The 26,524-nt window shown below is 32.8% G+C and overlaps 1 protein-coding gene across 4 annotated transcripts in view; it reads left to right on the top strand.

Moving 5' to 3' along the window:
• Nucleotides 1-10,228, top strand: part of LOC144970813 (B-box type zinc finger protein ncl-1-like) — a 52,855-nt gene extending 42,627 nt beyond the window's left edge. For all 4 annotated transcript variants that reach the window (XM_078910848.1, XM_078910847.1, XM_078910846.1 and 1 more), the window contains 4 exons: nucleotides 3,104-3,367; nucleotides 3,969-4,198; nucleotides 5,110-5,314; nucleotides 6,311-10,228. In XM_078910848.1, coding sequence (XP_078766974.1) covers nucleotides 3,238-3,367; nucleotides 3,969-4,198; nucleotides 5,110-5,314; nucleotides 6,311-9,279 — 3,534 coding nt within the window. In that variant the 5' untranslated portion in view covers nucleotides 3,104-3,237 and the 3' untranslated portion in view covers nucleotides 9,280-10,228. The remainder of the gene's footprint in view (nucleotides 1-3,103; nucleotides 3,368-3,968; nucleotides 4,199-5,109; nucleotides 5,315-6,310) is intronic.
• Nucleotides 10,229-26,524: the final 16,296 nt, after the last annotated feature.

Consider the following 26,524-nt stretch of genomic DNA (forward strand, 5'->3'; position numbering starts at 1 on the left):
GTTGTTGGCTGAGAATGTAGTAATTACCATTCATTCGGTATCTATGTCAACATAACGACACAAGAAAAACAACAAACAATATCAAAATCCACAATAAAATGTTTCAGAACTGTTGCGTATATTTATGGCACAACGAAGCTGTCAAAAAATGAAGTTAGAGAATGTGTGTAATCATGTATTATAATAACCTGTAATGTGTTTTCCAACCACCATATCATCTACTACTACAACCACCACCACAATATCATCACTAACACTACTACTACAACCACCAGCCCCACATCATTATCACTACCACTACTACTACACCACCCCCAGCACATCATCATCACTACCACCACTACAATCACCACAACCACATCGTCATCACTACCACTACTACTGCAACCACCACCACCATATCATCATTACCACTACTACCACAACCACCACCACCACTACTACTACAACCACCACCACATCACTACCTCAACTACTACAACCACCACCACAATAGCATCACTACCACTACTACTACAACCACCACAACCACATCGTCATCACGACCACAACTACTACTACTACAACCACCACCATATCATTACCATTACCACTACTACAACCACCACTACCACCATATCATTACCATTACCACTACTACAACCACCACTACCACCATATCATTACCATTACCACTACTACTGCAACCACCACTACCACCATATCATCACCATTACAACTACTACTACAACCACCACAACCACATCATCATCACTACCACTACTACTACAACCACCACAACACTCATCATCACTACCTACTACTACACACACACATCATCATCACTATCACTACTACTACAACTACAACCACCACCACATTATCATCACTACCACTACTACTACTGCAACCACCACCACCATATCATCATCATTGAAATATTTTTTTTTTTAATTGAGCTTTATATAGTGCAATATCTACTAAATGTGCTCAAAGCGCTTTACAAGGGGTCCCTGGTCAACATTTAACATGTAGGACGGGACATGACGCCTGTTAGGCGATATTACAATTTTTCGGACAAAGACAACTCTGTTAACGGCCAGGTACTCATTTTACACCTGAGTACGGTGAGAGAATGTGAGTAAAGAGCCTTTTCCAAGGACTCAACTATGCGCCGAGCGCGAGGCTCGAACCCAGGACCTTCCGATCCGGAAGCGAGTGTCATACTACTAGACCACATAGCCGCATCATTACCACTACTACTACAAACAACACCACCACCACATCATCATCACGACCACTACTACTACAACCACCACCACCACCATATCATTACCATTACCACTACTACTACAACCACCACCATATCATCATCACTACCACTACTACCACAACTACAATCATCACCACCACCACATCATCATCACTATTACTACTACAACTACAACCACCACCAACGCCACATCACCTCACTAACACTCAGTACCACAATTACTACCATTAGGTTTTGGAGCTTTACTTCATTTGAAATAAGGAAACTTCGGAATTGTATTTGGCATTGTGTTTATATATCATAATATAATTCTAATCAGTTATCTATTTAGAACTAGATACTATACAATATGTATGCCAAATACCACCCCAATTCCCCTTTCTTGTGTGCGGGAATTCCTCTTTCGGCATTGAAATTGAGTGTGAGAGAGTCATCACTACACACATAAACAACAGAAACAATTTAAAAACAAGACTATGACACGCAACCACTCACACACGAGGCTATACTATTTATCCTTTTCTCTATATAGAATAGGACAAGACAAACAATAGCTTGACTCTCGCTACACTTGGCATTGATGTTTGTCGTCTCACGAGTTCAACTCTCGGTCGACCTGTCAATATTCCTTTTTGCCTCGGACGTAATCATTAATAGAATGTTGTGTGGTTTTGACCGTAAAGAAAACCTTAAGAAGTCACATTTATATATTGAATAATTTTGAGTTAAACGAGCGAGCAGCAACTTGTTTTCATGAACGGCCGATCAGCGCTTGTTTACTATAGTAACGCGATTCCCAGCCAACATCAAAATGGCGGATATTTTTCTCATCGAGGCCGCTGGTTGGTTAGCCAATAAGAGCACCGTACGGTTTCCATTGGGTAAATTCCTTGGTAGACAGTGAAGGCTAATATTAGTAATATGACGACATTCTATGACTATTAACAATAAATATATAAATAAATAAAGGCTTTTGATTTGTATTTTACTTAAATTATACCATTATATTGTCCGGGCATTGAATGTTTATGGACAGAAAAGACACACACACACACACACACACACACACACAGAGAGAGAGAGAGAGAGAGAGAGAGAGAGAGAGAGAGAGAGAGAGAGAGAGAGAGAGAGTATTGTGTATAATGATTTATTGATTTATAGTATCTGGCTTTTTTTATATTAAAAATAAAAAATACCATACAAACACACACACACACACACATTGTAGCTTATTATCAGGATTTCATTTCCATGTGATGAAAGAATTTATTTGTCTGAGAGTCTGAGGGAGATGACTCTATTCTATTATAAAACAAAATATCGTCAGTACTTTTAGGAAATACTTAATTCTTTGAATGGTTATTACAATAGAAGTGTTAATTTTATCATTATTACCATTAGTTATTTGTTGCATACTCTGGTATTGATTGCTCTTAGTTCCTTTCCAAATATAACCGACCATTATAAATGCAAGTTCAATATGGGGAAAAAAGTAGTGTTGTGAACATGAAGCACATTGAGCATGATGATATTCTTTTGAAATATATATTATATATATATATATATATATATATATATATATATATATATATATATTATATATATTATATAATATATTATATATATATTATAATTATTTATTTTACTGACATTGACATACATTCCTCCATCAGACAGATCATCAGACTTTGCGACTTGTGAATTTTCTCTAATTCTGTTGTCTAATATATATATGATCATGTTTCACAAGTAGGTTTCCGTCTCAATATTGACATTCCTTTGAATTCTCTAATTATGATGGGTAGCTTTTTGTCTTCATTTAATTATATTTTACAATTTTTATTTTTCCAGACCAAAGACGTGGTGGACATCACTATTCTAACCCATTCAGAGACCCACGCTTCCCAGGCCCAAGGCACCACAGACGACATCATCACCATTACCACAACAGCAACCCGTACTGGTCAAACTGGGGCCAGCCTTCAATGGCCATGGTTGGCACCAACTCTTCCTCCACTAGCCAGTCATCCTCGGGCCCACGAAGCTGGAATTCTGTCCCCTCCTCTGCATCCCCTGCAGGCTCAGACGAGTCACACCCTCCACCCACTCAAGCTAGTGAGTAATATCCCTCTTCTATATATAAACCAACTAACTCAGTCAGATTGGGCATTGCTGCCGATGTTCTATATCCAGAAAAAAAAAATTATGGTACTTTCCTGATTGTCTGAAGTGCATCTTTAACCATTTTTCACTCTATGAGCCCTATGTTTTTTTATCAATATTTTTTTTTATTTTATTGAGCTAAAAAGTTTAAATGTTAGGTAATCGCCAATTATTATATGAGAATTGTGACTACAAAGTACCATTTTATATCAGTTGAGTTATATGGGTGTAAAATGCCAGATACCCTATTCATATCCGATGGGGTGTAAAGCCATCCCACGACAACACAGAAAAAAATAGAATACTCCTATTTGAATCATATGGGGTGATGTTGAGTTTCCTTCTAATCCTCATTTTTCCATTAATTTATTATTTTGTTTTGCACCATTTGAGCATTGTACAAGAAGGGCTTCATTTAGCAATAACATGGGCTGAATAATTGAAATTTAATGAAGGTGATCAACTTCATGATGATCATGATTGATATTCATTGCCGTGAAGAAGAGGTCGATTATGATGATGATGGTGATGATAATGAGTTTTTTCTCTCTAGATTTACATGGAGTAATCGGTGAGCACAGACGAAGTAGCCGATCTTCCTCTGTGTCATCAGGCGGTTCCAGTGGTAACAACATAGATTCCCACAGTGACCCAACTCGCTCACAGAACAGACTGCAACCACCATCGTCATCTGTCCAACAGCATCAACAACAACAACAACAACAGTCTGATCCAACGGCCTTGCATATATTACCTCACATTGAGGACTCACCTGGCAAAGCGGTATGTAGTGAAATATCATATAATTATTACAAATGGAATTATTTTATTATATAATTTTATATTCAATTAATATAAATTTTATTGATTTTACTGGGTGGGGTTCCTACCTCCCATAGTGGGCAGGGAGGTACTTGCTGTGTCTTCTATCCCCTCTTATCTGTTTTCCAATAGCCTTCTGTCTTTGTCTTGGAATGAGATTGCTTGGTTTTGTCCTGTCCTTGGTCGGAGTCCTTGGCTGAGAGGGAAACAGTCGAATGTATAGTTATTGCCTTGGGAGATGATATTTTTTTCCTTGTAAATCATCTCTCTGTTATGTACTGTATTATGTTTTATTTACATGTTATATTTGATTTGTTAACATTTGAGTGTATTCCTCTTAGTGGGGACCTGTACTTGTGTCTGGATGAGATTTTTAGGTGATCTCAAACTAAGTACTTTGACGGTGTGCTCTTGGAATCTACACCTGTTCCCTATTTGAACCAATTCCCCTTTGTCTTACCTTTTCTTTTGTGCTTTAATTGTAATTCTAGAACTTTTTACTATCCCATTTTCTTCCTTTTTACTGGCGCTGATATGACCTTAATGTGTTGCAAGCGCCGTAAAACCCTTAAAAACACAAAAAATTATTGATTTTATCGTGTTATTCATTCTCATTACAAGCATCGAAGATAGTCCTGATATTTATGTAAAGTTAGGGTGTACAGATATGTTAATGAAAAAAAGAGTACTTGACATGATTGCACACCATAAGAAATTTGTTAAGTAGACTGGTTATATAGATAGATTTGGGTATGTTTTTTTATATTTGATAAAGCGTTGCAGAGTGCAGTTTTATGACATGAGATTAATTTAGAATAATTTAGCTGCTATGTCTTACTATTAAACTTGAAAAAAAATTTTCCCATCTCCAGGTGCAAGGTGTGTTCAGTAACAGTGGTATCCAGGTACCTAATGGATCTCACATGTCGACACCCACATCAGAGTCAACAGAGCTGGTATCCCAAATCGGTGTCAACGGATCAGCAGATGCCATGTCCTTGGGCTACGTTGGAATGCCATCCAGAGCAATGGGTGGGGCATCTCCTGGATTCTCTCCTCAGCCAAACATGCCGCAGAGTAAGCACTTTATTATAACTGATCTTTCTCCATCTGTTCTCTCCACTTTACTGCAGAACTGCCATCTCTGGTTTTTCCCTTGGGATTATCTCGGAGGGGATGAGGGTTGAGGTAGATTTAAAGAATCCTGTCAAGGTTTTGAAAACCTTATGTCTTCGTAAATTTGATTCCTTGATTTTAGAATTTAATGACGTCTGCAGAGGTAAAAGGACTCGATCTTAGAGTAATTAAACGTTGTTTATGGCTTATTTCCATTGAATTTCGTAGGTTTCATGTTCAAATCTTTCATTGTTTTGATAATCACGATAGACATAATACTAGAATCATTTAAGTACTATTATTCCCATTACTTGAAGGGAAAGCAAAAGTCAGTCAAGGATAAGTTTTTGTACTTTTGGCTGTTTTACTGGTAATATGAGCTGGCAGTCTTGTATATGGCCGTCTTTATCCCATATCCTTGGGATGCTTCTATGCAGGGCAATTTGGGGGAGGGGGTGGGGGTAGCTTTTAAATTGAGATTTTTCATTGTACTCATTGATACTCCTGTGACCAATGTTCTTGCAACTGTTTTACTTCTGTTCTAAAACATTTTGGAGTGGTAGTTGGTTGAAAAATGGTGGATATTTATTCGTAGAAGAAAAAATAAGCGCACAAGTACAAGTTGATTTATTTTGCTATGGCAGGTCCTTACTTTACTTTAAAATATGGTTTGATATAGGAATTGGCTCACAATGCAAAGGTAGCGATTATCAAATGAAATAATTATTGTTGTCAAACAATTAAATCACAGTGATTGTATTATCAGTCTTTTTTTTTTATATCATGTTTGTGATTCGCTCATGGGGGCTTCATATACATACAATGAAGGGTGCATCTTACAGGCATTTTTGGATAATTCATTGTATTTTCATTGTAGTGTGTTGTCTTTGCCCAAGGCAGACATCTGTATTAATGCTTCTTCCCTATTTGTTACAATGTAAAATCATTTATTTTCAGGACAAGGTCGTCCTATCACAGGCACTTATTCAAGTTCTCAGGGATTAGGAAATGATGTAGACTACAGCAGGATGATGAATGATGGAGGGGCCATGGCACCAGGTTTTGGTGCAGCAAGTCAGATGAATTATGGAGGTCCTCATCATGATGTGTTCTCTTTGGCCAGCATGGAGGCAAGTCTAATGAATGGACAACCCTCACCAAATAGTATGATGCATGGAGGAGGCCCAGGCGGTTTCCCATCACAAAAATCTTACTCTAGCAATGGAAATGGTCTCCCTTACAACAATTCCAGTCAATATTATTGGAACCCTCATCAGAGCAATAACGGTAGCAATGGTTATGGTAATGGACCACAACAGAACATGTCTAACAATTATTACGGTGGTGGTGCTAAGTCTCCTCCTGCACTCATGAATGGTCATCCCCAGCATTCAGCATACTCCAGTCCACCAGGGGGCTTCTATCAAAATGCCAGTGGTATGAATGGACCACAGAATGGGAGGCAGAATGGAGGTAATGGTGCTTATCTGTACAATGCTCAACAACAACAACATCATCATCATCATCATCAACAACAACAGCAGCAGCAGCAGCAACAACAACAACAACATCATCATCAACAGCAGCAGCAAGATTTCTCCATTCCTCCCCCTATTCAAGGACAGGGCTATAATGTATCCGGTGAGGTCATTCATAAAGTGACTTGCGACTCGTGTCACCAGCTTTACAAATGGCCACATGCTTTAGATTGCCTGCATGTCTACTGTTTCACTTGCCTTACAAAGAAATTTGACGTTAACAATCACATCATCCACTGTTCCAAATGCAATTTTTGCACACCAGCTCCCAAAGGTGTTTGCGGATTGAGACTTGACTATCAGATCTGCAATTTTATGCTCAAGCACAGTCTACAGCCATTTACATGTACAATGTGTACTCGTGAAGAACTCGCAGCTTGGTGTTGTGAGATGTGCTCTGCCTTTCTCTGCAATGAATGTTGTGAACGACATAAAGAAATGCTTCATTTTCATAATCACGAAGTCAAAGCCATTACCAAAGCCGCCGTCCACAATGGCGAAGTCAAGCCCATGTGTGAAGCACACCCTGATCTCCCTGAGAATAAGTATTGTGTCGTATGTGAAAATTTAATCTGCGAGACCTGTATACCTGAGCACAGTCATCCTGGTACTCCCAACAGCAACCAAAACTACGATCTGCAGGAAGCATACGCTATTGTCGCTCCCAGGCTTCAGACGTGGAATGAAGATGCCTTTATCAAATACCAGGATGTGACGGATATCATAAAGAGGTTCCCAGATCTTCATTCTATCATGGACATGAGAAAAAGACACTCCAAAAGAATGGTGGAAGACTATGCAGATTACATCAAGACTGTTGTAGATCAAAGCCGAGCAGCAGCAATTGATCAGCTGGACCAAGCTCATGCCCAAATGGAATGCAAAGTCAATGGAATGATAAGGGAATACTCTGACTTATGCACCGGGTCTGAAGGGATGCATGCATTTAACCGTAGAACATTGGATGAAGGGTCAATCTTCGATGTCATGAAGAACCTTGACAAAATGGAAACTCGCTACAAGACGATCATTGGCCTACACGCTGAGGTCCTCAAATGCCCTGATGGAATAAATGTAGACTTCAAATTCAGTCCTAACTACCCGGGCACCAATGAACTGATTCATGAAAACTTTCAAATGCTTACTTACAAAATCAATGATGTGGAATACACCATATCTCCAACACAGTCTCCTAACAAATTGGACCCTAAACACGGACGCAAGTACTTGGACTATGCCGCTGCATCAAATGAAAATTCTGATTGCAATTATCAACGTTGGTCTGCAGGTGCAGATGTTGCCATCTCTACCTGGAATAGCGGTAACGAGAGAGACAGGAAGAATGGCACATTCATCCCAAACATTAACCGATGCCGCACCCGCACATCATACACTCATGTTTTTGGAGAATATGGCAGAGGCGACTATGCTTTCACAGAACCCAGCGGCCAGGCATACATGAAAGATGGATCCTATGTTATATGTGACACCAACAATCATCGAATTGTCTACTACAGCGCTAACCATGAATTCATTCGCTCCATCGGAATGCCTGATAACTTGCCACCTCTTGAGGATCAAGATCAAAGGGGAAATGGACTTCGTAACAAAGGTTTCACCAGGCAAGACAACTGTCTCTACTTCCCTAATCGTGTTGCCATCTGCCCTATCACTCAAAACATTGTTGCCACTGAAAGACCTCCTAGTCATGACATACAGATATTCACCAAGGAAGGAGAATTCAAGAGATGTTTTGGAGGTAACATTCTCCAGCACCCTCGCGGCGTGACAGTAGATGAAAATGGCATCATCATCGTAGTTGAATGCAAAGTCATGAAGCTTGTCATGTTTGACCAGGATGGTAATTTCATAGTGTCCCACTCTCTCACTAAAGATTTAGAATTCCCTAACGACGTTGCAGCTAAAGCCGAACGCATCTACATTAGCGACAACCGTGGACATTGTGTTCAAGTTTACAACTATGACGCTGAATTCATCACAAAGATTGGCTTTGAAAGTGTCACTTACTTTCCCATTGGCGTTTCCATCAACTTCCTGAACCAAGTTGTCGTCACAGACAATCACAACACCTTCAACATCACTGTTTTTGACCTGTCTGGTAAAGTGCTCCACATTTTTGAGTCCATCACGAAGCATGCCCAGTGCCATAATGTTGCTGTTCATCCAAACTCCCTCGAGCTCATGTTGACCACCAAAGACTGCAATGTCTACTTCTTCAACTATGATCCCAATGCACAACACCCTCCCCCTGCTGCTGCCACACGACACTCAGGACATGTTTACAACAACAGCCGTCGTAGCCGTGGTAACTCAAATGGTGGCAATGGTGGCGGTAATAATGGTGGAAATGGGGGATCATATTATTGATTTTATAAGTTCAAATCAAATGTAATTTCGGGAGGAAATTTTTTTTTAGTGATTTTTAAACAAAGTAATCTTTTGGGGGGGGGGGGGGGGGGGGGGGGATTGTTGACTTCCTTATATTTTTTTTAATGTAAAAAATATTCTTTGGTTGTTTTTTTCTCTCTCACTCATCAATATGTTGTCTCATTAATTCATTATTCACTATTGTTGCTTTATAATCCAGCATGCCCAACCTGTTGTTTTTTTTTGTACTAGTTGATGATGGTTCATTCTTGCATAGTTGTTATAAACATCTCATTGGTAAAATGTTCACGTCTACTACCGGCTGTTGTTGTTGTTGTTTAAACACAATTCAAGTTATCATGTAAATGAAGGTTGGTTGAATCTTAGATATCTTGAATATAAAGTGTGATATTGGCTCATCATTGTTTGATTTCACATTAAAAATTTTTTTTAAAAAGAAACAAACAAGACAACAGCTGATCCTTCATTATAACTTGTTGGATTTTCCCTTGACCTCAATTCAATTTTTTAAAAATCCCACTATTACTAGTTTTGAGATTGCTCTAGTGAAGATGATGAAATAAAGTTTTTGTTTATTTCAGGACATCGATCCATCCATCTTTAGATAGAGATTCTTTTATAAGATAATAGTAATAAAAATAATCATGTTCATTGATGATAATAAATATGAATATAAAATATAGCTTTTTTTGTTGATCAAAAACCTTGAATACCTCATGTTCCTGCGTTAACTTATATTTTGTTGAAATGAAAATTAACTCAGAATTGCTTTTTTCTAGCATCATTTGACAGTTGACTTCTTGCAGATCCTCAAAGTAAGATCTGGATTTCGTATAAATATTTTATGACAAATTTCTGAAAAAGGACACTGATTTGTTTTTTAGAACGTTAGTGTAAATAAAATCGGTAGAGATAAGAAAAAAAAAAACTACTTGAAAAACTTATTTTGGACAACCAAAAAGACTGAGAAAAAAGCAGAAAGATATTGTGATCTGAATTAGTTACCCTTGTTTGTCTTTCTATGTTAAATACCAGTTTTTATTTATCTCAATTATTGTGAAATATAACTTAAAATATTCGACCCACACTTTTGAGGGCTTAAAGATATGAATGAAAATACAATCTTTATTGAGTTTTTATTTCACATAGAAACTGTTTTTTGTTATCACCATAAATATTTTCATTTTTATTAATCTAGTCTGTAAAGTTATCCATTTGTAAATGTAGAGAACAAAGCTATTGATTTTATTTTGTTTTACTGTTTTCTAACCATTGTGATTCTATATTTATATTATAGGACCTATTTATGTCAGATAACTCGCATCCTTTCGAGTATTAAATGACAGATTTTTAAGACCTCATCAGGAATACCAAATTTTTAATGATGTAAATCCAATTTATTTATTTATTCATGAGCAGTGGTGAAACTGAACATTTCTAGATATGATGCACATTACATAAATTGACTTCATTGGGGTTTAGAATAAAACAAAAATTTGTTAATTATTATTCTTAATATCCATGAAGTTTATGATATAAGTATAAGGAATTCTGTGCATGACCAATTTGAAAATAATTTAAAAAATTTAATCTCAAAGAAATGATTAAAATTACAGCTTGTTGAAAAGGGTAATTTTGTTTAAAACTATTGGAGACAAAAGTTTTATGATATTTAATGTGCATCTTATCACACATTGAAATTCGATATTCGCTTGCTGTTAACAGCTAATCATGAAAAATTGAGTTTTATCGCAGATCATTACAGGTTTAATATCTTCTACCCGGAATGGGTGGAACATTTTGATATATAGTTTTATTGCCAAATGGGAAATATTTTGACCCTTGTAAAAGAATAGTTTTGGTTGGGGTTTTTCACATTGTCAATCAATGAGATTCACTCCGTAAAGACCATCAAAAAAGTGGAAACAAATTTTAAAAGCTATTTGATACTGATGAAAAGCATCAAAAATCGTTCTAAATAAAAATCGGTACTATGATTCGGTTAATTTTAAAAATTAAAAATAGGATTCATTTCCAGTTTCCCTGCACTGCTTTAATGTATTCTCTGTGCATAATATAAATATCATTGTTGTAATTTTGTTAGATTAATAACAATGGTGGATACTCCACGACTGGATAAAATAATATTGTTGGTGTTGTTTCTATCCCTTTTCTTTCACTAATATATTATTACTATTATTATTATCATTAATTTATTGCCAGTTGAAACAACTTTGTGCTTATCGTGTGATTTTTCAAACAAATCATTTTCAAATGCAGTTTGAAATGATTCTGTGGTGGTCAAATTTCGTACGTTGAAATAAAATTCCATTATTTAATAATTTATTTAAAAAATGACTGATTGATGACTCAATGATGTTGTCATGTTGATATTGATATGTAAAAAGAAATTGAAATGCTCATGTTGTCTAAATGTGTAGCTTCGAGTGTAAGTGAAAGCTTCAATTACATTTTTGTATTTATTTATTTATGGATGGTTGGTAAAGTGGTAAAGTGTTTTTTTGTTTTTTTTTTAAGGATAATAATGAATTATTTTTTTTTAATCGTATATACGAGGCATGGTGTTATTTATTTATTTCAGTTAATTTTTTACACTACAGACAGCTTTTTTAAATAAGAAATTAAATCTGTGCCATGACTAACCGTTCCAGTGGAATTCCTAAGTTGAGCAATAACATTTTTATTGTTATGCAATCACTTTTAAAAAAAATTATTATTATTATTATTATTATTATTATTATTATTATTATTATTATTATTATTATTATTATTATTATTATTATTATTATTGTTATTGTTGTTTTTTATTATTATTATTATTATTATTATTATTATTATTATTATTATTATTATTATTATTTATTATTATTATTATTATTAATTAATTAATTAATTAAAAGAAAAGAAACCGTCTTAATTCAATCTTATTTCATCCTCAACTTTACACTCAATCCATCATCTTTCGCGTACACCCTGTCGCTTGATTTTATGCACACAATTTTTTTTTGAAATTTTAGAAATGAGATAAGCTCTTCCATTGTCAATCTTGACGTTGCCGATTTTGTTGCTAAAAAAATTTCATCTTTGATACAAAATCAAAACATCAAAGGTCATATTGTCCTATTGTTGGAAGTGTGAAATATGCTAAACACTCTTACCATCCACCTTTCTGCAATCCATGGTTGGGGGTGGTGTCGAACTCATCAATCTCCTCTCCCTTCACATTTTCATTTCAATTTCTTCCAGATTTCAACATCTCATTTATTTCAAACCGTTCACATTTTTTCATCTTTTTCATCTTTCAACTATTTGGACTCAGCTGATTACAAGAGTAGTGGTCCTGATTCACTCCTTCATATTCTAGTATTTTAATTGTAGGCGTTTTGTTACTAATGATTATGACAAAGTGGTAAGAATTAATTCTGATCATCAGAAAAACTTAATCGCCCACAGGCAAGGATTTAATTTTACCAGCTTGTCATCTGCCAGCCAAACACCCACCCACCTACCACTACCACCACCCATCTCACTCAAATCGCATGTATTCTCACCCACCCACCCCCTCTCCTCACCATTCCAACTGTTTTCAAGTGCCTGTTGCTTTAGGTATTAAATTCCTTGGTCACACAAGCACGCTTTAAATATTTTGTTTCTCTGTTTGAAATGAAGTTGTAACTTATTTTTTTTCCACGACAAAACAAAACATATTTAATATTAAAAAATTAAATTGATTACATTTCCCTACCCTCCAAACAGGATGCCGTCTCCTTCCTCCAACATTCTCACTCCAAATTTTTAAATTACTCCCTTGAGCCATATCATTTTTATTACTATTATAGCTGTTAGTTATTTTAAGATATTATGATGATTTGGAAAGGGTCATGAATGGATTTTGAAACTAAAGCATGTTGTTTTGAAGATATAAACATGCAATGTTTTCTCCAGCAATTTGTACTTTGTACTTGTTGCGTAATTAACATTTAACTTTCCTCAATTATTTTTCTTTTTTTTTTTTTTTCTTTTGTTTGGAAATTATTTACAAGCCTTGAGCACCTTTTTAAAAGTACATCCATACCCTATTTACTCCAAAGATTTTTAAGCGATTTGAATTATAGCTCATTTTTGTTGTTTTCATTTTAAAATGTATCTGGTACTATTATCTGTTATTGATATATACCTTTGGATATCGTGAATGCAACATGTATTTATGTCCGATTGAAATGAGATGGTAATACTTTATTCATTCAAGTTTGAAAAAGCATAAGAGAAAAAAAAAAAAAACATTGAAAATCTAAAATGCTTCTAATATTATTTTTTTTAGACATTTTTACGTTTCATGTTGTTAAATTCAAATTGACTTATCTTCAATATAATATTATGGGAATTTTGTTAATGATTTACTATCAATGATAAACAGTCGCATGTTAATCATTGAGATTGTATAGAACTTTATTGTGTAATGTCACAGATGCATTTATGTTATGGAATTGTTTGATGGCAGTCTTTGTTTTGTTTTTTTAATCATTGAATGAGATGAAATAAAGAGGTGGTTTCATACTGCAAATCTGTTTTTGTTCAGGTCATGAATAATGAATATTGATAGAAACTTATGATTTGCAAGTTGAAAGTATTGAATCATGGTAAGCTCTCATGCTTATCCATTTTTAGTGAATTGTTACAACCAGAAATGTTAATCTATTACCAAAGTCACTGTGCACTCCTGGAATCTTTTGTACACAATCTCGTCATATAACATTTTTACATTTGCTTTTAAAAAGCATTGAAAGCCCAGATAAATTCTTCACAAATAAAACAAGTTTTTTTTCTTTTTAAAATGAAATAAAAATCTGTATTTAAAATGGTGATCAATTTTTGGACAGCACAATTTTATCGTTTGGTTTAATCTATTTCTTTGGAATTAATCAAAAAGTGGTTTGGAAAAAAAAAGTATGAAGAACATTTAGTGACTTTAATAAAATGTTAAAAACTTATATCATTGGGAAATATTATTCGTTTCATTTGTATCTCCATTCATTATAAAAATGCAATTATTATTAAGCTTGTTATTGGTTGATCTTGGTTGAAATGCTGCAGTTTTTATGGAACTTTGTAGCTTAATCCTTGTTGAAATTTGGCATAACAGTTATTTTTGAGTTACGGATTTTGTTGTAAAAAAGAAAAATGGGATATTTTCAGTTTTGAAAAATTAATGGCCACTCTGATGGCCATTATTGTTGTATCTAATGTACAGTAATATAGTTAAATGTTGACTGGGTTGTTCACTTTATGAAAATTAAAAAAACACACAGCATATCAATGGCGAAAGTAAATGTGTTGAATTTGTCGATGCAAATGCATGTGTTGTAGCCTGTTCCACATTCTATATGCAGTGGACAGAGGGACCATGATTAGAGTTTTTACATTTTGCCAACCAACCAAATCATGGTTCATTTCAAAACTTGTTTCCTTCTGTATTCTGTTTATGGAAAGTGGGACTGCCATATACATATGTATTTTTTTGCTTTTTAGTTTGTTTTAGGATTGGAGCCACAGATATATGTAAAAAGTTTATGGATGATTCATGCCCATTATTGCTGTGGTTTTTAGCGTTGTTTATGCTTTTCATGTTGCTATAGACTGTCAGTCAGCGGTTTGAAAGGAAGATTGTAAATGCTTGTCTTTTGCTTTTTTTGGTGTATGTGTGATGTTTGGATTTGTATTTGGTCTAAAAGTTTGATTTGAAACTTAGTTTTGTGTATGTTTTGGATTTTTGCTTGTAATCAACTTCACATCAAGTTTAAAGTTTTCTTTACAACCGTAAAATATTAGGTTGATTTCTTGTAAAGGAACTGGATAAAATGTGTGATGCAACGTACAATGATGAGATGCATTATGCAATAAAATGCATCGCGGAATGGCAGGATGCATTATGGGATAAAATGATTTGTATGCCGATGCATTATGAGACAGTAGGAATGTTCTTTTTTTCGCTTCATTGTCATATACAGAACATGTAAGATATGGACAACCGAGCGAGATGTTAAATTTGAGAAGGGAAATTCTAGTCTTGTTTTGTGATGACACTTTTCTCAGGTCAAATTTTACACATTTAAAAAGTTTTATTCACTCTATGAATTATACAGGTTAAAAACACCTTACAGGCTGTGCATTATTGAGTATTCATACTTTATAAACAGTGAGATAGATGTGAAATGCTTATAAAACAAGTTATTTTGAAATGGATGTTTTGCTTTGTATGATCATTTTGATATTTAATGTACAGGTTTTGACATCAAAATCGTCTGTCAATAATATAAGTTTGATATGATTGATAATATGCAACTTAATGCATTTTCCAAGGAGAGAAATTCACTGAAGATACATCGTTAATTAATTTAGCTTCAATGTTGTGAACCTTATCAACACATTTTTTTTTCCTAACACTGCTTTTACTTTGGATATTTTTAAAAGAAAACGATCAAGTTTATAATTACAATGACATTGTTGAGAGGATTGTTATGTTGAATGCTGCTGCCTTTTGTATTTAAATGTCATGTTGGTATTAGAAACTCTTGACAACTAGGGTCATTCGCTTTCCAGTCATCAGTGTCGCGTCTGCTATGAAAAGAGGTAGAAAGACTTTTTCTGTTCTCAACTTGCAATGTCAATGTTTCTAATATCCTTGTCAAAACTCAAAACTGGTGAAACTATCATTGATGATATGATTATATTTCCGTAATGCCTCTCTCCATGATCGTGAGAATACCCCTTTGACTAAAACATAAAGATGTAGCCTGCATTTAAAAAATCACATTCTGTTGTCAATCTGTATAATGAAATGCTCAAGGAGCTAAGATTATTGATGACATTGAGACAAGTCCACCCATGAGGGATTTATACAAGAAATTGAAAATCTACCCCTTTTCTGAATCGCTATTGCCAGCATGTTGTTCTCTGGTTGCGTGCAGACTTTCTCTACTACTTCTACTAGAATATTTACTACTGTTTTTTTTTCTCAGTGTTCCATCGTTGTCAAAGCAGCATCCATCCATGCCTGCCATCTATTATTATAATTATTATATTACTATTTTTATTAAGGTTATGATTAATACAATTATTATTACCATTGATTGTTCCACCTGTTGCCAACCTGATACAAGCATTACCTGTTTTTCTGTTTGATTGTTATTAAATCACCTTCAGTTGTTACGGTGACAAATATAATTTCCACTGAACCATGACAGTAGGAATAACAACATTGTTTGAACAAGTTACTTGATATGTCATAGGTTTTGACAGTACTATTGATATTTCTGCTTTTGGCTGGAGTATTGCTGTACCTTTGCCTTTACTTAATGAAAAATAGTCAAGAACAAATGTTAATAAATGTGTATATATTTTTTTTTAATGGAAAGAAAAACCAAGTATCTTTTTAAAAAGTAGGTACAGGTCTAAATCAAGGAGTCATATCTTCAGAATCTTAAAATTTTACAACAAATTTAGTGTGAAGGTGTCGTAATTATTTAACACGAATTGATCTCTTCTGTTTATATTGGTTTGTCATTAAGACATGGGTCCACCAAAATTGTAAAATTCCGTGAGATTTTAAATATCAATTCAAATATTTGCACCTTTTTTTTTTTATCTGGCATTTTATCTGTTTATAACTAATATCATCACTGGTTTTGTAGCCTTCACAAAAGTTACCAAACTGTATGCCCCATGTCTCTGGCTTCCATGAATAGAGTATGGTAGATTGAATTTTTTAAAAAACTAATCGGGCCTCTTAATTTGGCATTTGGTCTTGGATTTTCTCAATATTTTTTTTTTTTTTGGTAGTTAAACTAGATATTTAAACTTGTACATTTGGCCAAGGATTATCCTTAAAGGTTAGATAATTTTCATCCTATTCATTGTACTTCTTAATTAAAATTTTTCTCTCGAAATAATACTTAGATTCCTAACCACCCTGTAAAAAAAGAATACATAAAAACTAAAGTGCCATTGGTCTCCATAAAATCCAACCACGCCTCATCATCAATCTGTTTTTCCATCCATTCAGTTGATTAAAGCAGCATTTCGTTCCATCATCACTCACTCGTTCATTTATCTGTTACACTGGGAATTCCCAATTTAAAGACATACGAATCTTGATTTAACACAATGAATGATAGGAGGAATTGGATCATACTTAATAAATCGTGATGCAGTACTTTTTTTTTTTTTGATACTGCACCACTGCCATGCTCGTACCGTGATATTTAATTTTCTCATAATTTAAATATAATTTTTAATGAAGTGACCTGCTCATCATCACTGCATCATGTCATTAAATCGGCACTTGGAAATATTATTAGCACAGCCCATAATCTCAAAAATTAAGTCAACCAAGGTCATGTTGTGTAAGTGTATGACTTAAAAGTACAAGTCAACACTGCCTCATACCAATCTGTTGTTTTCTTTTCTTTTTTTTCATTTTTGGTTATAAATGTTAATCAAATCACCTCTTAAAGCTGACAAGTAGTCGCTGATCAATCTCATTGATTTTAAAAGTCAAAGAAAAACAGTGTTTTTTATTGTTATGTTTTGAACATACTCACTCCCTGGTTGTTGAGTTTTGGTGAATTCATCATCACCGTTATTATTTTTGTTATTATTTGTTGTTGTTATTGTTATTCTTTTTCTCATTATTATTATTATTATCATTATCTAACATCTTTGTCCTAATCATCATCCAACCAATATGTTGTAGCCAAACAATTCCCTCTTGAAGTACATTACAAAATGTATCTTCATGCATTATGACGAATAATAACGCCGTTAAGTTTGTTTTTGTTTATTTTAAATGTATTATTTTTTGTTATGTTTTTTTTTTCAACATAGATTTTTACAAAATTAAATACTTTTGATAACACCCTTTTTTTTTTTTAATGAACTAAAAATCCCAAAATTTGTTCATTAAATTGGAAAAAAAGCAAACAGGAAGTTGTTATGTTACATTCCAACCATTAGCCCCAGTCACCACCTACACTGGACTAAGATGGAACCTAATCGATGCTTACTTTTTTCTTTTGTCCTCTATCCCCATGATCCATCGTGTGCCTACATACAAAATTCGCTTCCAATGTATTATTATTAATCAATTAATAATTGATTATATTTTCTACACAATTGTTGGTTTTGTTGAATCTACGACTACTACTACTTTTACCACTACTACTACTCCTACTAAAATTGGTGTGTTCACAATTTTCGTTTTAAAATTTAAAAAAACAAAAATTTAAAAGGGTGTGAGTGATGATGAAGGGATAATTACTTTGTTGGGTTTTTTTTTACCCTCGAGATTGGTTGGTAGCTTGAAACTCGGATTATAAGAAGTGCAGAATTTGAATTTTAGGTTGCAATGTGACTTTGTATGTTAATATTGATATCACTAAAAATGTGTGGTGGCTGACAAAAAAAGAACCGAAAGTTTGAACATTTTAAATCATGTATGTTATTCGAAATGAATTACTTAATAAATTCCAAATGAAATGTAGATTCAATTTCTTAACGACCTTAACAAAGGACAAATATTTTTTGACTTTTTAGAACTCTTAAGAAGAAATTGAAAATAGCATTTTAAGGTTTTGCTTTTTGTGAAAGCGAGAAATTCACGCTCAAAGTTTTATTTTGGTTAACCAAGTAAAAATTCAATACAAGTGTAATGTAAGTCTATAATTTTGCATTGAAGTTGAGCATTATATTATCTTATATTGTTCTTTCTGTGTAATTTTAACCAAATTTGTAAGGATGTAAGATGTTTGGAGCTTTTTTTTTTTTTTCAAATTGTGCTATCCTAAATTAATTAATAGAATCAGGAAATGAAATGGTGACAAAATTTGGATTTTTAAAAACTTCTTAAGTTTGTATCAGTAACTTTTGATACCTTTTTTTCAGACCACCACGCATATAGTTTTTGTTACAACTGAATATTATGCATCCAATCAAATTCCAATCGTGTAATCTCTATACTCCTTTTTTCTACTTAAGAAAATGATTCCATTATTTTGTTAAAAAAACATAAATATAAAATTGAAATACTCATAGTGATTGCTGGTGCTTCAGTTCAAAGTCATATTTGTTTCAAAGGGCAAAAAGGGAATTTAATGCTGAAAGTATTTTTTTTTAACAAAAAAATAGCGGATAACAAAAATCGTTAGGTTTTTTTTCTTCTGATCAGTGACTGCTCTTCAAAGCATCACTGACACATGGATTTTGTTTAGGAATCAGAAGTCGTTTTACAATTTAAGATTTTAGAAATATTATCAACAGGGCTGCTTTTAATGGAATTCTTTTGTGGACGTTTTTTTTTCTTTCCAGTTTTGATTCGAAATTGTAATATGTTACCAAATGTAATTTGGTTACATAAAAAATGATAATATTATTATTATTATTATTATTATGATTGATCGAATCATTCCCTAACTAAAAATCTGTTTAGATTATTTTCAAATGCTTTGCTTATTAAAGTTCTACGTAACAGCAGCTTGTATAAACATAGGTAACTTGAAAAACTCCCTCATTTTATTTATATTGAATTATGAGACATTGATGAGATTGTAGTAGTGATACAGGATTCCTACTCATCACAATTCTGAGGATAGAAATTTGCTTCTTTTTTTTTTCTTTTTTTCTTTACTTAAGATTTAATGATCAATAACGCTTAATCTATACAGTTTTTCTGTCATTGATATTTATTTTTCTTAAATCTGTTGCAAGCTAATCAAATATTGCACTTGATGACGATAATACCAATTTGTTTAAATTGTTAACTTACAAAGGTTGTGTGTTTTTATAAAATGATAGATTGTCAGCTTTAATTACTGCATTTGATTTCAGAGCTTCTGATAGTACCAATTGCCATCTATGATGCAATTTGCTGTAACATCTATAGTTTTCAAATAAAGGTGTTTTAGGTTCTTATATATATTTTTATTTATATATTAGAGTTAATACTTCAGGGAACTCAACAATATCTTAGATATTTTTTTCAAGATATTGTCAACATTTGAGGCTTGTATGTTCAATTGAAAATCTCCACTTGGCATTGTAAGGTCAATTTATATTTGTTCAGATAAGAAACAATTAATGAATGCTGTTAGTGTGATTACGATACTTATGAAATTGCTTTTATTTGTTATTTTTGATTAATTAATATGATTATTTTATCCAGCGTTACACAATAAAAAAATGAACGGGTTTATTTATTTTCTTCAGATATTGCTTCTAATCAGGTGCATGTCTGCTCCCTTTGTCAATCTCATTCTTCAAAGTAGATTTCGTCCACTGATTCTGATAGAAGCCATGCTGGCCAGTAAAATTTTAATAATACAACAATACGCAGTACAAATATTGCTGCTCATTCTACTGTTATGCCTTATGACTCCTACTAAGGCCTTGTTGTGATTTGAAATTTTCAAATCATTATTTTTCCCCACTTGATACATCATCAGATTCCCTTCCTCTCCTAGTCATCCAATAAACGACTCTTTGACTTGACTTTATGGATTTATAGTGCAGTCCACTTGAAATGTTTGTAAACTGGTATGTAATCAACCTCCACTCACGAAAGCATGGATCGATCCTTCTTTATATCGCTCTGAAAATTTTTTTTTTTTTGTGCCCTCGAGATGTCAGTCTGTCATGCAATGCCTGTTAATAAAGGGACTATCTGCTGAATCTGCTGACATCACCAGAAAAATTGTGATTTTTTTTGGACTTATAAAGATGGGGGGAAAACAATACTTTCGGGTGTTGGTGAAAGCCAATATGATGTCGTGAGTTGACTTCTCAAGGACTGCATTTTACTTGATAACAATTCCCGCTCGGATTGTGTCTAGCCCAAGCTCTTACATGGTAATCTTGTTCTCCTGTTGACTAAGCTTGAATCGTAAAATAAACAGTTGAATGCTGTTTGTAACATTTCTTTTGCAGTACCAATTTTTGTAGTGAGTATTCAAAAGATGGAACTAATGAAAACTTCTTAAAATGGCTGCCAAATAGTTACAGGAATATTGCAATTTACTGTAAGATGTATGATCAAGTTAGAAATGTCACAGACAGTGGCGTGTGTGGGTAAGCAGTTAAATTCTTTATGAATCAATAACAATAAATGATGCTGCCGACATTTCTATCTAATGATAGAAACCCTTGCCATTTCAATTCAATGTTTTGATACAACATATGATATTATTTGTTATTTGTTATTCTCAATGTTTTTGTATTACAAGCATATAATAATTTTTTATACATTGGTTAATGCTTGATCATTGAAACATGCTATGATTTTTTGGTGTCATTTATTTTTATTTAAAATTATTTGTATTTGCTTTTTTTCCCTTCCCAATTGATGTCACACTTCTTTTTTATAAGTAATTGCTATTGACCATAATGTTAAGACGTATTATTATAATTATCATGCATATAATATATGACATTTATCTCTCAATGTTGGCTTTTATACTCATTTTTGCTACAACCAATGCATTTTAAGATCTTTTTGAAACAATCATACCTTGTTATGTGTTAATTTAATTTTTCCAACACAAAGAAAAACACAAATATGCATTTTCTTATATTTCATTGAATTGTGAAAAAAAAATCATACAAAAAAAAAAAAATGATTATGACAATTGAAAATAAAACCTTGCCAAACTTGGGAGAATGAGATGGAATGGGTTTTGAATGCTTTCTGATTCTATTTAAAAATGTTTTCAATACTTTGTCTTCGTTGTTGTAACATGAATAATTGGTATGCCCTTCAATGTATGCAAGAGTTATTGTTTTACTTTCATGTTTTATGGGTTTGTTTTTTTGGTGACATTTTAAGTATAAGTAATATATATATAGTGGAATATCTAACATACTACGAATTTAAAATTTTATTTTTGTTTTTTATCTACCTTTTGTTCAAATTATTATTATTCATCAAGAATTTGAATGTGCGGATTATCAATATTAATTATTCATTCATTCTGATTTGTTTCATTTTTAATACGTCGGTTTTGCTGTGATTTTTATGAAAATGAGCTGTAAGTATTAAAAGGTATAGTTTGTAGAGATAGAAATTTCCCTTCTTTTTTTTTTTCAATTTATTGTTAGGTAATTATTCTCCCCTCCATCAGAGTGTTGGGGATTTAAACAAATGTTTATGATGTAAACAATTTTTTGCACCCATTGTTGCATTTCACAAGCTGATCATATTTTTAAAAAAATTAATTTCATTTCTTTTCCTATTCAAAATGCATCAGATTTCAAAACATTTCAAAATCTGTTTTTACTTTGGCTGGTTCATGAAATTAATTTATAAGAAGAAAAAAAAAGCAGCTTGTGGTGATCGCTTTCGAAATGCGGCTCAGTGGTTTATTTGTTTTGTTTTTTTAAAAAGAACTTTGTTGGCATTTTTCTTTTCTCCTTTTGATTTTGTTGTTTAGATTCAAAAGTTAACCTCTTTTCCACCTCCTTGATCTTTCATCCTGTTGTACCTAGTTAAGTTGTTGTTGTTGTTGTTCATCAAAATGTTGTTGCTTGAATTTGAGTCTGAGATATCAGTTTTTTTGAGAGATAAATATTTATTATTTATTGCTGTTTCACCCGGTAATGGAACTAGAAAGGAGAACAGTCAAACCAGGCCTGTTTAGCCTTTCGTCATCTTTTAATTGGCGCTGAAATGATCGAGGTGTCACAAGCGCCGTAGAATCCCTAAAAACTTAAAAGAAATTATCTTTTTGTGTGTGTCAGGAATTTTGTTTTAAATTTCATTCTAGTTTAACCTTAAAAATGTATGTATAGTAAAATAAAGGGAGTAAAAATGACTCGACAATAGAAAGTAAATGACTTTTCATTCAGCCTTTGGCCTTCTTCAGGTAAACTTAGATAAGAAAAGGAAATATGTAATTATTACATTTGCGTAAATAAAAATTTTTGACTTCTCATTTGGAAACGTTGTCTCCTTTGCTATTGGGGGCTATAATCATTGATGTACTTTGATAATGGATTTTGTACAAGACTACCACTTAATAATTCAAAATCAAATTTTAAGACTTTGGATTTCAATAGTTGGAATGTGTCTTGTGTTATCTTTGCAATTACTTTGAGCATGAGACTTTCCAATTTCAGAATTTTCTTTCCAACCAAATGTTTTATTTATTTGTTGTTGATTTGTTTGAAGCATGTTAAGCGAATTACGGGCCGTACGTTAATTTAAGTTCAGATTAAATTAGATAATCTCTTGTGCTTTTTGAAAATAATTGATGAAATTAGAAAGTTAGTTGATTTTTTACATTTAAAAATAATTAGTTTTTATTATGTCTGGAAATACTTTGTGAAAATTTCAGATTTAATTCATTTCATCTACTCAGTTTGTTTAATCATTGGTGTAAACGGTAGTATAAGATAAACAGGGATTTGTCCAGAGTTTCTTATTCAAAGTGCTCATTCCTTTTCTAAAAAATGTTTCTACTCGTATGGATGGGTTAGTGTCTAATTGAGAAGGGCATTGCTGATTTCTTAATTGTCGTTGAATATTGATTGTGTTAATGGTCACTTCTCGCAGAGTCAGTGAAGGGAGTTTGTAGGTTGATTTTATTGTTTCTTTGGTTATTTGTGTTTGTTTTTGCTTTTATTACAAAAACAAATTTTTAAATGATTTATCGCATAGATTGTGAAGTCAAGATTTGAAAGTAAGAAAGGAAGAATGAAATAAAAGATAAACTAAAATGCCATAAGACCTAATTGTTGATTGTTAAAATCACCCTTTGCTGTTCATTTTGCTAGCAATTGTTTTTGTTTTTGTTTTTTTTATAAAGATTTTTTTTTTGATAACAATATTTGATAAACATAGTGTATACTTGGCGTGCTATATTTGTCTCGTTTGGATATTATCATTATATATAATGACAAGACAAATTGCCATACGTTCTTGATTTATAAATAATTAATATGATAATGAGCAGACGTGTACTATTTAATTCCATTTGACATTCTCTTGTTGTTTGTTGCTGTTGTCAACACTTGTTACTACAGTTACTTCAAAATACAAAAAAAAAGTTTAAAAAACAAATAACTAAATCATCACCAGCTCAGAGACACACGTTTTGTTTTGTTTTTGTTGTTTTGGTTTTTTAATTTAAAAAATTTATTTCAAGAATACATTTACTCAGTCACTGTTAAGTATAGAATACCATTATGGTTGTTTCATTATTATAATCTTGTTACAAAAGTTATTGTTGTTACGACCAGAGGATCAAAAAAAAAAATGAAACAGATCAGGTTTGCTAAACGTACGTACAATTTCCTATTTTTATACACGTGTTATCGCATCATACAATTTTTTTTTTTTTTAAAGTAATTTTTCTTTAATAATGTCTGGAATTTTTATCAGAAGAAAAATAATTTAAAAATTAGTGTTCAGGGATTAGTCATAGTTCAACTTTTATATTGGCGGGAAGTTATACATCTGGTTGTGGAACAATTTATTGTTCATATTTTTTTTTCAAAGAATTATTATATTATTATGAATTGTTGATAATATTTAAAATAAACATCAATTTTTGTTGGGGGAAAAAAAAAATTAATTACAGTAATAAAATTGACGAAATTACCACTTCAAGACATTTTTAAAAATCACATTCGTATGCACATTTTTCTAAAGCACTGACTTATCAAAGTGGCACATATGTGGCTACAGTTTTAATAATTTATTCAAAGTCGCCTTAAAATGAAGTCATTTATATACATTTTTTGGGCCGTTAAGAAGGGGGAGGGGGGAGGAGAACTGTTAAAATGAATATCAGTCTGTGGGGTTTTGTTTTAAGATTTTTGTTTATTTTTTTAAATTATTTTTTTTAATGATTATAAGTGCAAAAGTTCTTCATCCAATCAAATCTTCAGCTCTCTTTGAGCCATGGACAATTCCATTGTATCCATCATTGATTGATTTGTTCCGAGGAGTTGAAATAACATCTGTTACAAATATGTTGACAATGAATTTTTATTATATCAAGTGCATCTAACAAATATCAGCAGGGCTTTTTAAAAAGATAATTGATATGTTATTTAATTATTGTTTGATGCATACATCTCTCCCATAAGGAATTTGTGCCGTACATTGATAAAACACTTTTTGTTATTAATTGGCCAGAAAATTTTCACTTGTACTATTGATCGATTTAAGATGATCATCCAAATTGCAAGATTCCTAGTCTCGATTCAATGCTCATAATTTGAAGTCATAAGCTTGATGCTTTTTGACAAGCTGGTCACTTGATCAGTTGATACAATACATTTTGAAGTTAGTTTTGTGGCCAAAAAGAAAAATTTAGTGTTTTGTCTGTTTATGACAGATTTGTTATTAATGGGGTGTTGCAGTTCGGGTTGTTTTATGTTTTGTTTTGTTGTGGGTTTTTTTGTGTTTTTTTAAATGTTATTTTTACACTGTCAATTGCGTAAAATATTTTTGTTTAAACAATGTGTTAGATGCATTTTTGATAGGAAGTGTTTATAAAAAAAAATTCTCACAGGATGACGTTTAGGCATGCTAATGCTAGGCTTTTAGAAGTGATTGGAAAAAAAAAACCAAACATTATGAATGTTTTAGATCATATCTATCTTGTAAAGATGACCTGCTGAAAATGATTGACTCTTTAGATCCTGAATTTTGTTTCATTTTGGCATTGAAGATTCTGAAGAAAAAAACCCAAATAAACACGATGTCGTACATTGTTGCAGTGCAATTCCATTCGCTTCCATCTAACAATAATTAATTTTTCTCAAATTAGAGGAAGAACCTGATTCTGCTCATAGACATGTATTAATAAGTTTGACAGAATTTTGTGAAGATCTATTTTTCTTGTTATTGGCATCCAATAACATTTAGCCTCAAGAAATTCCTGTCGATATCCCTCCCTCTCTTCATATCAGGTCCATTACATTACTACTCTATCTGTAAATTGTGAAGTGGAGACGAGAGATGATGGGTACACTTTACAAACACTTCCCATTTTAAAATGAGTGTTGCTGATGACAAGCGTTGTTGATAGTTACCAAAAGGCTTGTTCTTGTTGCTGCTTCATTCTCCGAGGATATCATTGAAATAGGGAAATAGTATTGACTATTATTATTATTATTTTACCAACAGCTTCGTGACTTTTTTGTTTTGGCA

The sequence above is a fragment of the Berghia stephanieae genome, chromosome 4, assembly GCF_034508935.2.
Source record: "Berghia stephanieae isolate SIO BIC M18660-M18661 chromosome 4, UCSD_Bste_1.3, whole genome shotgun sequence".
NCBI lineage: Eukaryota > Metazoa > Mollusca > Gastropoda > Nudibranchia > Aeolidiidae > Berghia > Berghia stephanieae.